Raw genomic sequence first — 12,239 nt, 5'->3', positions numbered from 1 at the left:
TGTGGGTCTCAATTCAAAAGGCCATAGCGTGATAATTGCATGGCCTCAGAGTATTTTGTTCCATATATTGTTCCACATTCAAGCTTGCCTTAGTGGTTGAAGCAGATTTGTTTTTCAAAGATGAAACCAGTTCAATGTAACTAGGTAATACATGAAGCACAGGATCCTACAGCAGCAGCTCAATGATCAAGCAAGTTACAAAACAGATACCACTCAGAACAGAGCTGTAAATTTTCACAACCTCTTACCTCCTCTTGGGTCTCTGGGATCTTGTACCTACTGCTTTGTACAATCCAAAAGTTAATGGTTATACAGAATGAGGTATTTTCTGGTTAGCAAGGGAATTAGTAATGTTTAATTACTCTCCTGGTAATCTGGTTTGTGGTAGTTTTCTTCAAGGCTAAGCTAATCAGTAGATAGAAAATCCTCCTACCCGTCAGTGAAGACTGGATGGAGCTTTTGTATTGTTATACAAGAGCAGGGAAGGGCTGAATGGCTTAGCTAGTCTCATTTCCTAAGACTCTTAGCAAAGCACTCTAGCAGGGTGCTGCACTGACAGGTAAACAGCTGAGGCTTCAGTTCCCCCAGCGAGAGGCTGTAACTTCCCGCAGGGGAGGAACAGGCACAGGGTGAGTAATGAAAAAAACGTGCATGAATGAGGCTTTCAGTGCAGAAGTAGTCTGTGAAAGTCAATGCCTGCAAAGGCAGCTATTAATAATGATTTAAAAACCGCACAGTATTTCTGGATAGCTTGCTCATGATATGAAAAAGTAACTCAGGATCTATTTACTTTTTTTTTTTACCTGGACTTGCAAAGCGCTGGCTCACATGCCCTCGCAGCGCGGCTGCACAGGTGTTTCCCCACACCTGCTGCTCTCACCCTGCTGCCTCTTCCTGCGGCTCCTCAGAGACCGCGATAAATGCAGGAATGAAGACCAGAATAGTCATGAATAAGAGATGGGCTTCCCAAGCGTGTTTCTCTCAGATCCTGATGAGATACGGTACCTAGTCCTTTAAAACACAGAACCTGTTTGCTTTTCCGACACCTTCAGCGTCCTTTTCCTCAGGGGAGTTTACCGAGGGAGCACGCCAGGCCCGCTGCGAAGCACCTCCCCGCCCGCCAGGCTGCCGCGGCCTGCAGAGGGCCGGCTCGTCTCCCCACCGCCTAACGCAGAGGACGCAACCGGCTTGATTTTACAGCCCTTAGCACAAAAGCAGGCCGAGCGCAAGGCGGCCAGGGAACATCGCGGGCGCCCCCGGGGGGCGGTGGAGCCGCGGCAGCCCGGCGGCGGCGACGGCCCGGCCCCTCAGCGCGACCCCTCCCCTCCCCCGCCTACGTGCCTACGGCCCCGTCCCGCCCGCCGGCCCCGCGCGGCTCCAGGCGCGCCAGGCGCGTGCGCACTTCGCGCTCCCCGGGAGCTGGAGGGGGCGCGGGAGCGCGCGCCACACGCCGTTCCCGCCTCCCCTTCCGCGGGCCGGCGCGGTTGGTCGAGCAGTGCGCATGCGCACCTCGCGCTGGAGCGCTCCCCACCGCCCCAGCCCCGCCCCCGCGGCGGGTGGGTGCCCACCGGCGCTCTTCCCTATTGGTGGAGGCGGCGCCTGCGTGCGGGGAGGGGCGGGGCGCCGCCGCGCGGCCGTGACATGTGTGTCGATCGCTGCCCGGGAGCGGAGGCAGCCTTAGAGTGGGGGCGGCCGCGCCGGGCATCGCTGCGCCCTCCCGCCCGCCCCCGTCCCGGGCGGGGAGCGAGCCCGGGCGATGGCCTCCGCGCGGGGCTTTCTCTGCGGCTACTTCTGCCTGGCCAGCCGGGCTGCCGCCCGCCGCTCTCCGCCGCTATGCCAGCGGGCGGTGGGCGCTTCCTCCGCCCTGTCGGAGCTGCCGCTGCTCGGCGGCGCCCGCCGGCGCCTCCTCGCCCTGCGCGGGCTGAGCCTCGCCGCTCGCTGTCTGGCGGCGGGGCGGGGGGCGGCGGCGGGGCCCGGGCCGTGCGCGCCGCAGCGGCGGGGCTGCGGCGGGCTGGGAGCGGCCGGCGGGGGGTTCCGGCCGGCGCGGGTGGCGGTGGTGGTGAAGACGACGCGGTACGAGTTCGAGCAGCAGCGGTACCGCTACGCCGGGCTCTCCGAGGAGGACCTCAAGCAGCTGGTGAGCGGCGGGAGGGGCGGCGGCCGCGGCCTCCCTGGGCGCTGCCGCTGGGGTGGCGGCGGGGCCGGGCTGTGGGGGCGCGGGGAGGCTTCACCCGGGCCGGTGCTCGGGCCGCGGAGGGCCCGCGGGGCCGGGGCGTGCGGAGTGCCCCGGGGCTTCCCCTCGCCCTGGTGCGCGGCCCGGCGCCGTGGGGCGGGGGCGCGGTCGCGGTCCCCGCTGTGCAGGTGCCGCCGCCTCCCGGGCCCGGCAGCCCGGCGCTGGGGGCGGCAGGCGCGTGGCCTGGCGAGGGGCTGCGAGCCGCGCCGCTTAACCGCGCGTCGCTCATCTATTGCAAATTACCGAGGGATTTGTGCAGTAATCGCGTTTGGGCTTGATCCTCGCAGTGATGCCAGCAGTCTTCAGCAAGCCGGAGGCTGTTTTCTGGCAGTATAGAGAAGTGCTTGCTGTGGAAAGCACTGTGTTGTGAAAATCTCCTCTGAGACTTGGAGAGGAGGACCCCTTGCCTTCTCCTTTCCTTCGTATCCTTGCCTGGCTTCCTCACTTCAGGCGTTTTCCTAACTCCTCCACCAGCCAGACCTCTCATTCACATTCACCTGTGTTGCTATGGGCTTGAAAAGCCTTTTTTTTTTTTTTATTTTGGTGTTTAGGAAATAATTCGGTACAAAACCAGCTGGCTGTTCCATTAATGAAGGTGTGCTGAGGAAGGCAGGTGTCCGTAGGAATTGATATATGCACCCAGTGTCTCATGTCTTCGTCTCCACTGAGCTCACTGGCCCCATCCTGTCCTCCATATGCCCCATGACTCTCTCCTTCCAGTGCTTATCGGCCACAGGTGGGCTAAAGGATGGTACCTGCTGAAGTTATGTTGGTTGCCAGCAGTCTGTGCAGACCAGATTGTATGAATTTGTATTATTGTCTTTTTTTCGAGTAAGACCGTTAATTTGGGTCCATCTGGAAGTATTTTAGACCTCTATTCATTTGCAGTGTTTGGATTAAACTTGCAAATGTGCTTAACTTCTGTATCATAAACAAAGGCTATGGCTGCATAGTGTTGCTTTGTAAAGCACCAGGATAAAAAGTGTAGTATCTAAAGCAAGATAGTTCTTACATTTTTCTGAATACTTCAGTTGGTCATCCGCCTCCTAGGGAATTCTTATCCAAACATTTTACGTACTTTGTAAAGTTCTCTAGTCAAGTTCCTTATGGCACTGAGTTTAATATGGAGACATCAGCCAGTGTTCTTATTCTCACCTACATGTAGGTTGCTGTTGCTGAGGTGTACGTCCTTTCATATGGTCACTGTGGAAAAGCAGTGTCTCTCACAGCTCATCTGTAAGACTGCTTTTCTTTGTTTAAGCTTAGAGAAGCTTCCTCAAGAGCGGGGAAGCATTTCTTGCTGTTAAGCATAGAGAATCAGGTTGTCCTCAGTGTGCAGCTAAAACCAAGAACACCAAAATGGCCTGTTTGGTCACCTTTCTCTAACCACTTGTGTACATGCAGGAGCGGGACAGTCAGTGAGCAGTGTCGTTAGCGTTGCATATTGCTAAAAGTACTCTTTTGACTAAATGCAGTGATAGCTGCAATTTTACTTATCACAAGAATGCATGTTTTGCGTGTTCGGTACCTGTGTCAGTCTGAAGTAGTTGCAGAAACACCTTAGAGTTTGTCCTTTTGGAGAAACTTACAGGTATAAGGTAATTCTCCATATTTGGGAGAATTCCAGAATTTTTATTAGGACTGGCACTTTTTTCAATCTAGCTTTACCTTGAAAAATACCTCCATGTGAAGAATTGCAGCCGTAAACCTCAGTGTTGCCAGGTAAGACAAAACCTAACTTCCTTAACTATGTGTAGCAATATTCAGTTAGACTCTTGCTTGTATGCGTGGGAATACAAAGATTTGTGCAAGAACACACTGAAAAGCTCTTAAAGAATTAAATCTTTGAAATGGGAGTTGAGAGGGAAAGAATTCCCCTTACTGTCTTTTTTCTCACATTTTTTTAGCTGACCTGTAAAAATTTCTGTATTTACATTCTGCTGTGTGGTTTCAAATTCCACACCTTCCCCCCAAAAAAAGAATTATTAATAATATTTTTGAGTTCATGGCAGCCTCAGTAAATACATTAGGTGAAGCTTCAAAAGACTCCCTACCATCTCTGTTGAGGACCTTCTTAGCAGAGCGATTGCTGCTAAGTGTCCTTCCCCCAGTGTGCCGAAACCTTTGAGGGCAGCTTGGGAGCACGGTGCTTTTTGCTTCCCGAGATCAGTTGCACTGTGTTCCCCGTCTCTCTGCTTTTCCTGTGGAGACTTCTGAAGCTGGTCCCAAGGCAGCAGGTCTCAGAGATGAGGCCAGACTGCCCTTGGGTGTGTGGCAAGTCGCTGCTACCCAGGGTGATGCTCAGTTTATCCTGAAGGTTGTGAATTGAAGCAGTCATGAATCTGACCAGGAGCTTGGTTATGCTCAAGGATCGCACAGAGGGCAGGGTGGCACTTGAGGCTCCCGTGAAAGCCTGCCGTTGGGGTAGCAGCAAAGAGTGAAAACGAAAGCATATAGGAAAGGTTTGGCTCACTTGGGGGTGGTGGTGGGGATTGTGTTACATAGCAGGGGCTCAAGCTCAGGTGACCCTGGAGGTGGCTTGTGGTGTAGCAGAAGAAGAGCAGGGTGCTGTTGCTGTCACAGATACTCATGTCCAGACGTTGGCTATCTAATAGAGAAATTCAATTTGAAGGCAGTGTTGGAGGTTTAGATTTGAGGAGCTGTACCTGGGTTTGTTTGCTTACTGGTTGTGGACAGAGGAGATGCTTGCAAGTTCCCAGAAGGTAACTGGTGTCTCTACTTGGAAGCTTCAGATTTTGGTATAGCACAAATAATGATCATTGTAGGCGTGAGCAGATCGTGGGCTTGTGCCTGATCACAGTGACAGAAGAGCAGACCTGATCCTAGCTGTTGCAATTAATGTGTTTTTGTATTAAGACAGAAAATGTGGTAAGTCACTTAATGCAGAAGTGACACTACCTGTGTGTGCGCCTTTGGGCGCACATCCTAATAATGTGGTTTGTTCCATATTTGGGAAAGCTGAAGAAGAATCACTGGTATACACCAGTAGATAGAAAAATGGATACAGATTAGAGCATGTATCATATATATGATATACTGTGTAAATCACGTTATATTCCAAGAAGCAGAATATCGAAGCTGGCTGGCTGGCACTTCTAATAGCACCTGTGGTCTAAATACTGCCGTGGCCTTTCTTTTTGAACACACCTAGGGAGTTGTACTGTACAAACACTATTAAATGTTGCAAAGTCAAAGGTGCAGGGTCATGATTCCTGAATTCTTTCTCTGTGCAAACAGACAGGAGAGGTGAAGAAGCAGTCCAGACAGCAGAAGAGCAGAACAGATGGGGAAGAGACGGAGAGCCAGGGCAAACACTCAAGAGTTTTTAGGAGATCTGTGAAGGATTAAATCTTTCATTGCATCTCTACACGCTTTATGTGTTTGCTCCAGGTGGTTGTTTTTATTTACATATCTTGTGGCAGATACTCTTACACACTTACAGGTGAGTCTTTTAAATCTGTTTATAAATGTACTTAAACACATTTGACTATCATTATCAGTATTCTAATTCTGAAAAGCCTAAAGCACTCTGAACAATGTTGTATGAGGCTTTTTTTTCCCAGAGTCTTTAGTTCAGAAGGGAGATTAGAGGCTTATAAAAATGAGAGATTTCTCTTCTGATACCAGGAAAGAAAAATACCCCAGCACTGTTTTTTTTTTTAAGTGTTGGATCAGTAAATTCTGTGCATTAGATTACATGAGGAATAAGTTTGTTTGCCTTCATGACAGTTAAAGAGACTACTTGATTTCTAACACTTGCAGTTACCAGCTTTAAGTTAAATAAAAACCTAGTAAGCTCCTACAAACAGTTTGCTTATCAGAAATGACAGCAATTTGCATTTTTTCTGACCTGGTTATTGAGACTGGCATCTAAATGTGGCTGCTTACAAAATGAATAATCCAGTCAACTAATGCTGAAGGCTACAGTATGTCCTCACTATTTATTTCACCCAGCAAACCCATCCAGAGCAAGCATTGCTGTTGTCCTAGTATAAAGAGGACGTTATATGAGAGAACTTAATATCCCAGTAGTCAAGAAAGATAATTTCCTGAGCCCTGGGGTATTTTTTGTTGTTGTTTGATAGTGCAGTTGAGATGCAGCTGCCAACTTCTCTCAGCTGTTGGGTGTTTAGGGAAGATGACCAATTTTGCTGTCCAAACACACTTCATATGCAGTTTTAATTACATTTGAAAATACCTTGTCAGTGAAAAGCTACCTTTGTTTTAGCCTTAACTGGAGGAAAATGATTCTGTGTGAACCACAGCTGGTAACAGTGTTGTGGCTGGTTTATATGTCTTTACTTTTAGCAAGGAGTTGGAGGTTTGGAACAAGTTTGGGCTTTTTTTGGACCACTGCAACAAATTGTCATGTGTGGTCATCTCAGAAATCTGAAGCTGGTATGGCTTTCTTGAAAACTGGTGTCTGGGTAGGGTAGACATAACCTGTCAGCAGGATATTGCCTCGCATGAAAGAGGCACAATGCAAACTCCATCTTCAGCATAGGGTTCCAATAACATACTGGGCAGGGCTGGTCAGGAGGGAGCGTTTCGTAGCAGGTGGGAGAGCTTCAGCAGGAGTTTGTATGTTGTGCACCAAAACAAAACCCACAGAACTGTGGAAAGAACACTACTCCCCCCACGCCCCCCAGTTCCTGATTTGGGTGCTTACAGTACCAGCTCTTATTAATCAGCACATTAAGGTTTTCATGTTTCTTAGAAAAATCTGTCTTGGGGGGAAATCTACTATTGTACCTGTAACTTGATAGGTGACTTTTTTTTTTCTTTACCTTCTTCTACATTAGATGATGAAATACACATTTTCATTATCACTTTTGAATTATCTCTCCTAACTGCTAGTGTTTCAAGCTTGTGAATGTTACACAGCCACCCCAAGGTAGTCTTTTAGAAACTAGCTAGGTATTTCATTCTTAGATTTCTGTTTTGGAGAACTGTACTTCAAGCCAGATGCCTGTGATCCACTAGAACTCTGCTTAGAAAATATTACTCAACTATTTCCAAAACACTAGGATTTTTACAGGTGCAAGGAAGGTAGCAGAAGGAAAAAGTGATACGCAAACTTCAGAGCTCAACTGAATCCTAAGTTTAAAATGAAGTTACATAATTCAGCACTTCCCCCCCCCCAAAAAAAATATAAAAAATTGTGTTTTAATTTTTTTCTTGGTGGGTGGAGGAAAGGCTGAGCTATTCCAAAAGGCAGTATGTATTGGGGTATTTATTCTTATGTTCTCTTGTGGATCCAAATGTACAGTGGTATATTTGAAGGTAGTAACTTTAAATAGAATCTTAACGAATGAAGTGGTACTGTGTACTACCCGTCTCTGCTTATTTTGTAATGTAAATTAATTCAGTAGATGTTTTAGGGAGCACGTGTTTAAAAACTGATGGGGCTGTACTTGGCTCTACCTCACCCTGAAAAGAGATAGGGAGGGAAAAGTCATCTCAGTCTACTGAACATGAAACATACAGAATTCAAGACAGGGGTTAGAGTACACCAACATTACATAAAGATAAAGACACTTTTTCTCAGAAATAAAATTTTCAAGCCAGTCCGTTGGAAATTGAGATGGGTGTAAATGTTCTTCAAGTTACACAATCACAGCGGGCATTTGTTTACCTTTCAAATTTTATATGCTTGCATCGATGTTAAGTAGTGTCAGTTGGCATCTGCTTTATGTTGCTGTTCTGTCATAAGAGGAGTGTGGAAAATGGAAACAAATAAATGGAATGTACCAACTCCTTTTTCCATAGCATTTATTTTTTCCAGCACAATATTCCAAGTATACTGAGTCATATATAGCAAAGAGATACACAAGTAGGGCATTTTAGTGTACCTAAACTAAACTTCATGGAGTACCTCACCAAGCACCTGATGCTTTATACAGCTGAAAAAGGCTACTTTTTGGAACTGGATATTATTGTTCTTAAGTACTTAGCTAGTTGTGACATGACATTGTGTTGGTGTTCTGCTGAATTAATGAGAACCAAATGATTGAAATGCCTGAATTGCACGGGATTTCTAGAAACCTGTTAGTGCAGAAAGTAGTCACTTGCTGTTGATGGTTAACATAACAATTTGCGCGGCATTAGCCTTTGAATTATAAACCATTATGTATATTCTTCAGTTGTGGTTAAAATTAGAATAATATTTTGATGTGGTAGATGAAGAATTAGAAAAGAGTTTATAGCATTTTTACTTTTGTTCACGTATGGATCAAACTCTTCCTCCAGAGCAGCATTTCTGTGAAGTTTCAGGAACGTAATGTTGCCAGTTTCACTAACCAAGTGAAGAAATTATTTGAAGTCAGCTGCTACAGAAGTGGTGGAATACAAAATGCTACAATGGGCAAAACACCTCATAATTGTTACTGTATAGCAGATATAAAGGCAGCATTTGAAAGACTGCTGTATGTAATGAAAGTAAGGGGACTAAGCTGCTGAAGAAAACAGTGAGTAAAGTATAAGGAAAAAAAAAAAATTCCTAGCTAAAGCCCACTGGACTTCTGCAGAACAAGGGGTAACATAGTGAACTGGTAGAAACTGAGCACATGACCAGGAACAGTTCTGAGCATTTGACAGGTGGTTAGTACATCAGTCAACAGCAGACAGGCAGGAGTGCTGGTCGGGTAGCACTAGCCTGCTACCTTTCTTTTATGGTAGGTACTGACCTACTGTGTTGCTTAACATACCACATTTTTTTTTTTTTTATGAGCAGTTAATGGCCTGTATACTAACTAATAACTCAGACTGGGAAGCGGGGAAGAACTGGGAATAATGCCTGCAGCTTGCAACTCAGCAGTAGTTTGTAATTTAAGACTTGATTCATATTTAAAGCTTTATAGAGAACTTAAATCTGAGCCTAGGTAATGCTTATTCTTTGTAGGACTTTGTTTTGGGAAGCTGTGTGGTTTCTCTGCTACTTCTAAGGCAAATGCTCGTTATTAAAGCTATCCTGTAAACAATGTATTGAGTTTGTGGATTGCATTTTTCAACTGTTACCTGAAACCAATGCATTTTTAGTTCACCCAGGACCTGTAGCTGCTCGGTGAGACTGGTTCTCAGATTCACTTCAGAGAAGCCTTGAGAGCATTCCTGCTAGACTGAGTGTGCTGGACTGCAGGTTCCTGAAAGAGCTGGGTGTCCCAGAATGGGTTAATCTGCTGGTACCACAGGCATGATTCTGGTGAAACCTGTCCTGTTGTTAGCACAAGATTGAGCCAAAGATATATCAAAGTATCAGTTCAAGTAGCCTGAAACTTTTCAATAAAGACTTAAATCTGACTTTTGCTTTTTCCAGCTGAGCTGACCCTGTCATGTATTTTTTTTTCCTCTGGCAAAACCACGTTAAGTTCAGACTTGATGCATTTAGTGTTTCTAGTGCAAAAGCAAGTAGGAGGAGAACATACTTCACCTTTTAAACTTCTCAAAATTCTTAAGTCCAGCACCTATAATGAACACAGAGCCACAGAATCACAGAACAGTATGGGTTGGAAAGGATCCTAAAGACCATCTCTAGTTCCAACCCCACTGCTGTGGGCAGAGACACCTTCCACCAGACCAGGTTGCTCAAAGCCCCATCCAGCCTGGTCTTGAGCACCTCCAGGGATGGGGCATCCACAGCTTCTCTGGGCAACCTGTTCCAGTGTCTTACCACCCTCACAGTAAAGCATTTCTTCCTAATATCTAATCTAAATCTACCCTCTTCCAGTTTAAAGCCATTACCCTTTGTCCCATCACTGTGCTTCCTGGTAAGAGTCCCTCCCCAGTGTTTCTCATAAGCCCCCTTTAAGAACTGAAAGGCTGCAGTAAGGTCTCCCCAGAGCCTTCTTCAGGCTGAACGACCCCAACTCTCAGCCTATCCTCACGGGAGAGGTGCTCCAGCCCTCTGATCATCTTTGTGTCCCTCCTGTGGACCCACTCCAACAGGTCCGAGTCTTCCCTGCGCTGAGGGCTGCAGAGCTGGATGCAGTACCCCTGTGGGGTCCCACCAGAGCGGAGCAGAGGGGCACAGTCACCTCCCTCGCCCTGCTGGCCACGCTGCTTTTGGTGCAGCCCAGGGTACGGTCGGCTTTCTGGGCTGTGTGCACACGTTGCCAGCTCCTGGACAGCTTTTCATCCACCAGAACACCCAAGTCCTTCTTTGCTGGGCTGCTCTAAGTCTCTTTGAGTGCACACTGCTGGCTCATGTCCAGCTTTTCACTCACCAGTACCCACAAATCATCCTTCCACAGGGCTGCTCTCAATCCCTTCATCCCCCAGCCCATATGCAGGACCTTGCACGTGGCTTTGTTGAACCTCAGGATGTTCACATGGGCCCATTTCTTGAGCTTGTCCAGGTCCCTCTGGGTAGCATCCTTCCCTCTAGAATATTTGCTACACCACTCAGCATAGTGTCATCAACAAACTTGCTGTCATTAGTATAAATACAGCAACTGAAGCTCATAGGTGATGCCTTGATATTTCTTCTCTAGTTAGAAGAAGTTGAGGGTGGGCATGGTGTCCTACAGTTACTACAGAAGTTGCTGTCATACCCAAACCCGGACATCTGTTGTATATAACTATCAAATACAACTCCCCCATCAGTTCCAGCTGCTGCTGAAAAACCCAGTGCAGGTTCAGGGCTGTGGTTCAGGGTTGCTCTGGCTGTCCTTCGAGCAGACCCTTTTCTGTGGAGCACTTGAAATATGTCTCCAAGGTGCAGATTTCTACTGGGCAGGTTCTGCTGTGGCTAACTACAGAGATTTGGAACTTGAATCATGCTTTAATTTCACATATTTTCATATGGATTATTTTTACGTTAGGAAATAGGAAAGCTTAACATGTGATTTGAGCTCCTAAGAAATCACAAAGTGCAGTGTCTCCCTGTCCTGTGAGAAAAACTGGATTTGTTTCTAGCTTGACAGATGAATATTTAGCTTAACTAGTAGTTAACAACAGAACACAGCAAAGTTACTTCTGCGTAACTATAGATTGCCAGTCTTTGACTTTGGTATTTGAGCAAATTTGGAGTCGGTGTGCCTTATTTGACAGGGAGGCTAAGAGGATTGTGTTAATTGAAGCACGTGCTATATTCAGAGTTGTTTGTAGTTCAAAGCTTAACACTTTTGGAAATGCTTATTTCTTTTAAAACTGAGAGCAGAACAGAGAGCACTAACTTTGTGTTTGAGAGACGTGGTCAATCTAGAGAGACTGTTGCTGAAAATAGAGGACTTTTAATAGTGCTATACTCTGCTTAGAAATGGTTAGATTATTATACCTACAGTGGTTGTAGTATTTTCCTCTTCAGGTTAAAATTCAAACTTCTGTGTATAGCTGTTGCTCTCTAAATCCATTTGTTTGGTGGTTCTTTATGTAGAAATTAGTAGACTGGAAAGCAGCGATCTGTTCTTGTTTTCCTGCTAGGGGTGCATGTGTAGGCAAGTTCATTGTGGGAAGCTGAGGCAGCAATCATTTCTAGATCTACGCCTTTTTTGTTTTGTTTGCTTTTTGTTTCTAGTCAGTCATTTATTTTAACTCCTGAACGTGTTAAACAGTTATAAAACAACTGATTGGTACACCAGGTGTTTACTCAACCCTGGTGTGGTGGCACTTTAAGGCGATGTGAAACTGCTGTAAATTCAGGGTAAGCCCAGTCAAAAGAATGTGAATATATATTATATACATATTCATATATATAGCTAGAATGTGTCTGAAAAGTTCCTGTTAATCTTTGTGTACTAGGATGAGATGTACAAGGTGCTTGATTAATCATTTCACTCTGGACAACATTCACGTTACTGTTCTGAGAGCATATACTATTTTATCCTAATGCTTAGGTCAGCAGTGCCAGTAAGACTTGACTTTGGCTGTTGTTTTCCCTATTTTCTAAATCAAGGGTCATAACCCACATATATAGACTTGGGTATTTGGGTGTTGCTTGGCTTCATGTTGCTTCTGTATTTGTGGCTACAAGCCTTGTCTTTGTTGC

At 46.3% G+C, this 12,239-nt stretch overlaps 1 protein-coding gene across 4 annotated transcripts in view; it reads left to right on the top strand.

Annotated features, from left to right (window-relative positions):
* Nucleotides 1–803: 803 nt before the first annotated feature.
* NADK2 (NAD kinase 2, mitochondrial) overlaps nt 804–12,239 on the top strand; it is a 35,934-nt gene continuing 24,498 nt past the window's right edge. For all 4 annotated transcript variants that reach the window (XM_080372153.1, XM_080372151.1, XM_080372152.1 and 1 more), the window contains exon 1: nt 804–2,137. In XM_080372153.1, the coding sequence (XP_080228279.1) occupies nt 1,757–2,137 (381 nt within the window). In that variant the 5' untranslated portion in view covers nt 804–1,756. The remainder of the gene's footprint in view (nt 2,138–12,239) is intronic.

This window comes from Falco punctatus, assembly GCF_963210335.1.
Source record: "Falco punctatus genome assembly, chromosome: Z".
In the NCBI taxonomy this organism is placed as follows: domain Eukaryota; kingdom Metazoa; phylum Chordata; class Aves; order Falconiformes; family Falconidae; genus Falco; species Falco punctatus.
Note: the sequence above shows the minus strand (reverse complement) of the source record. Positions and strands in the feature narration are given on the sequence as shown.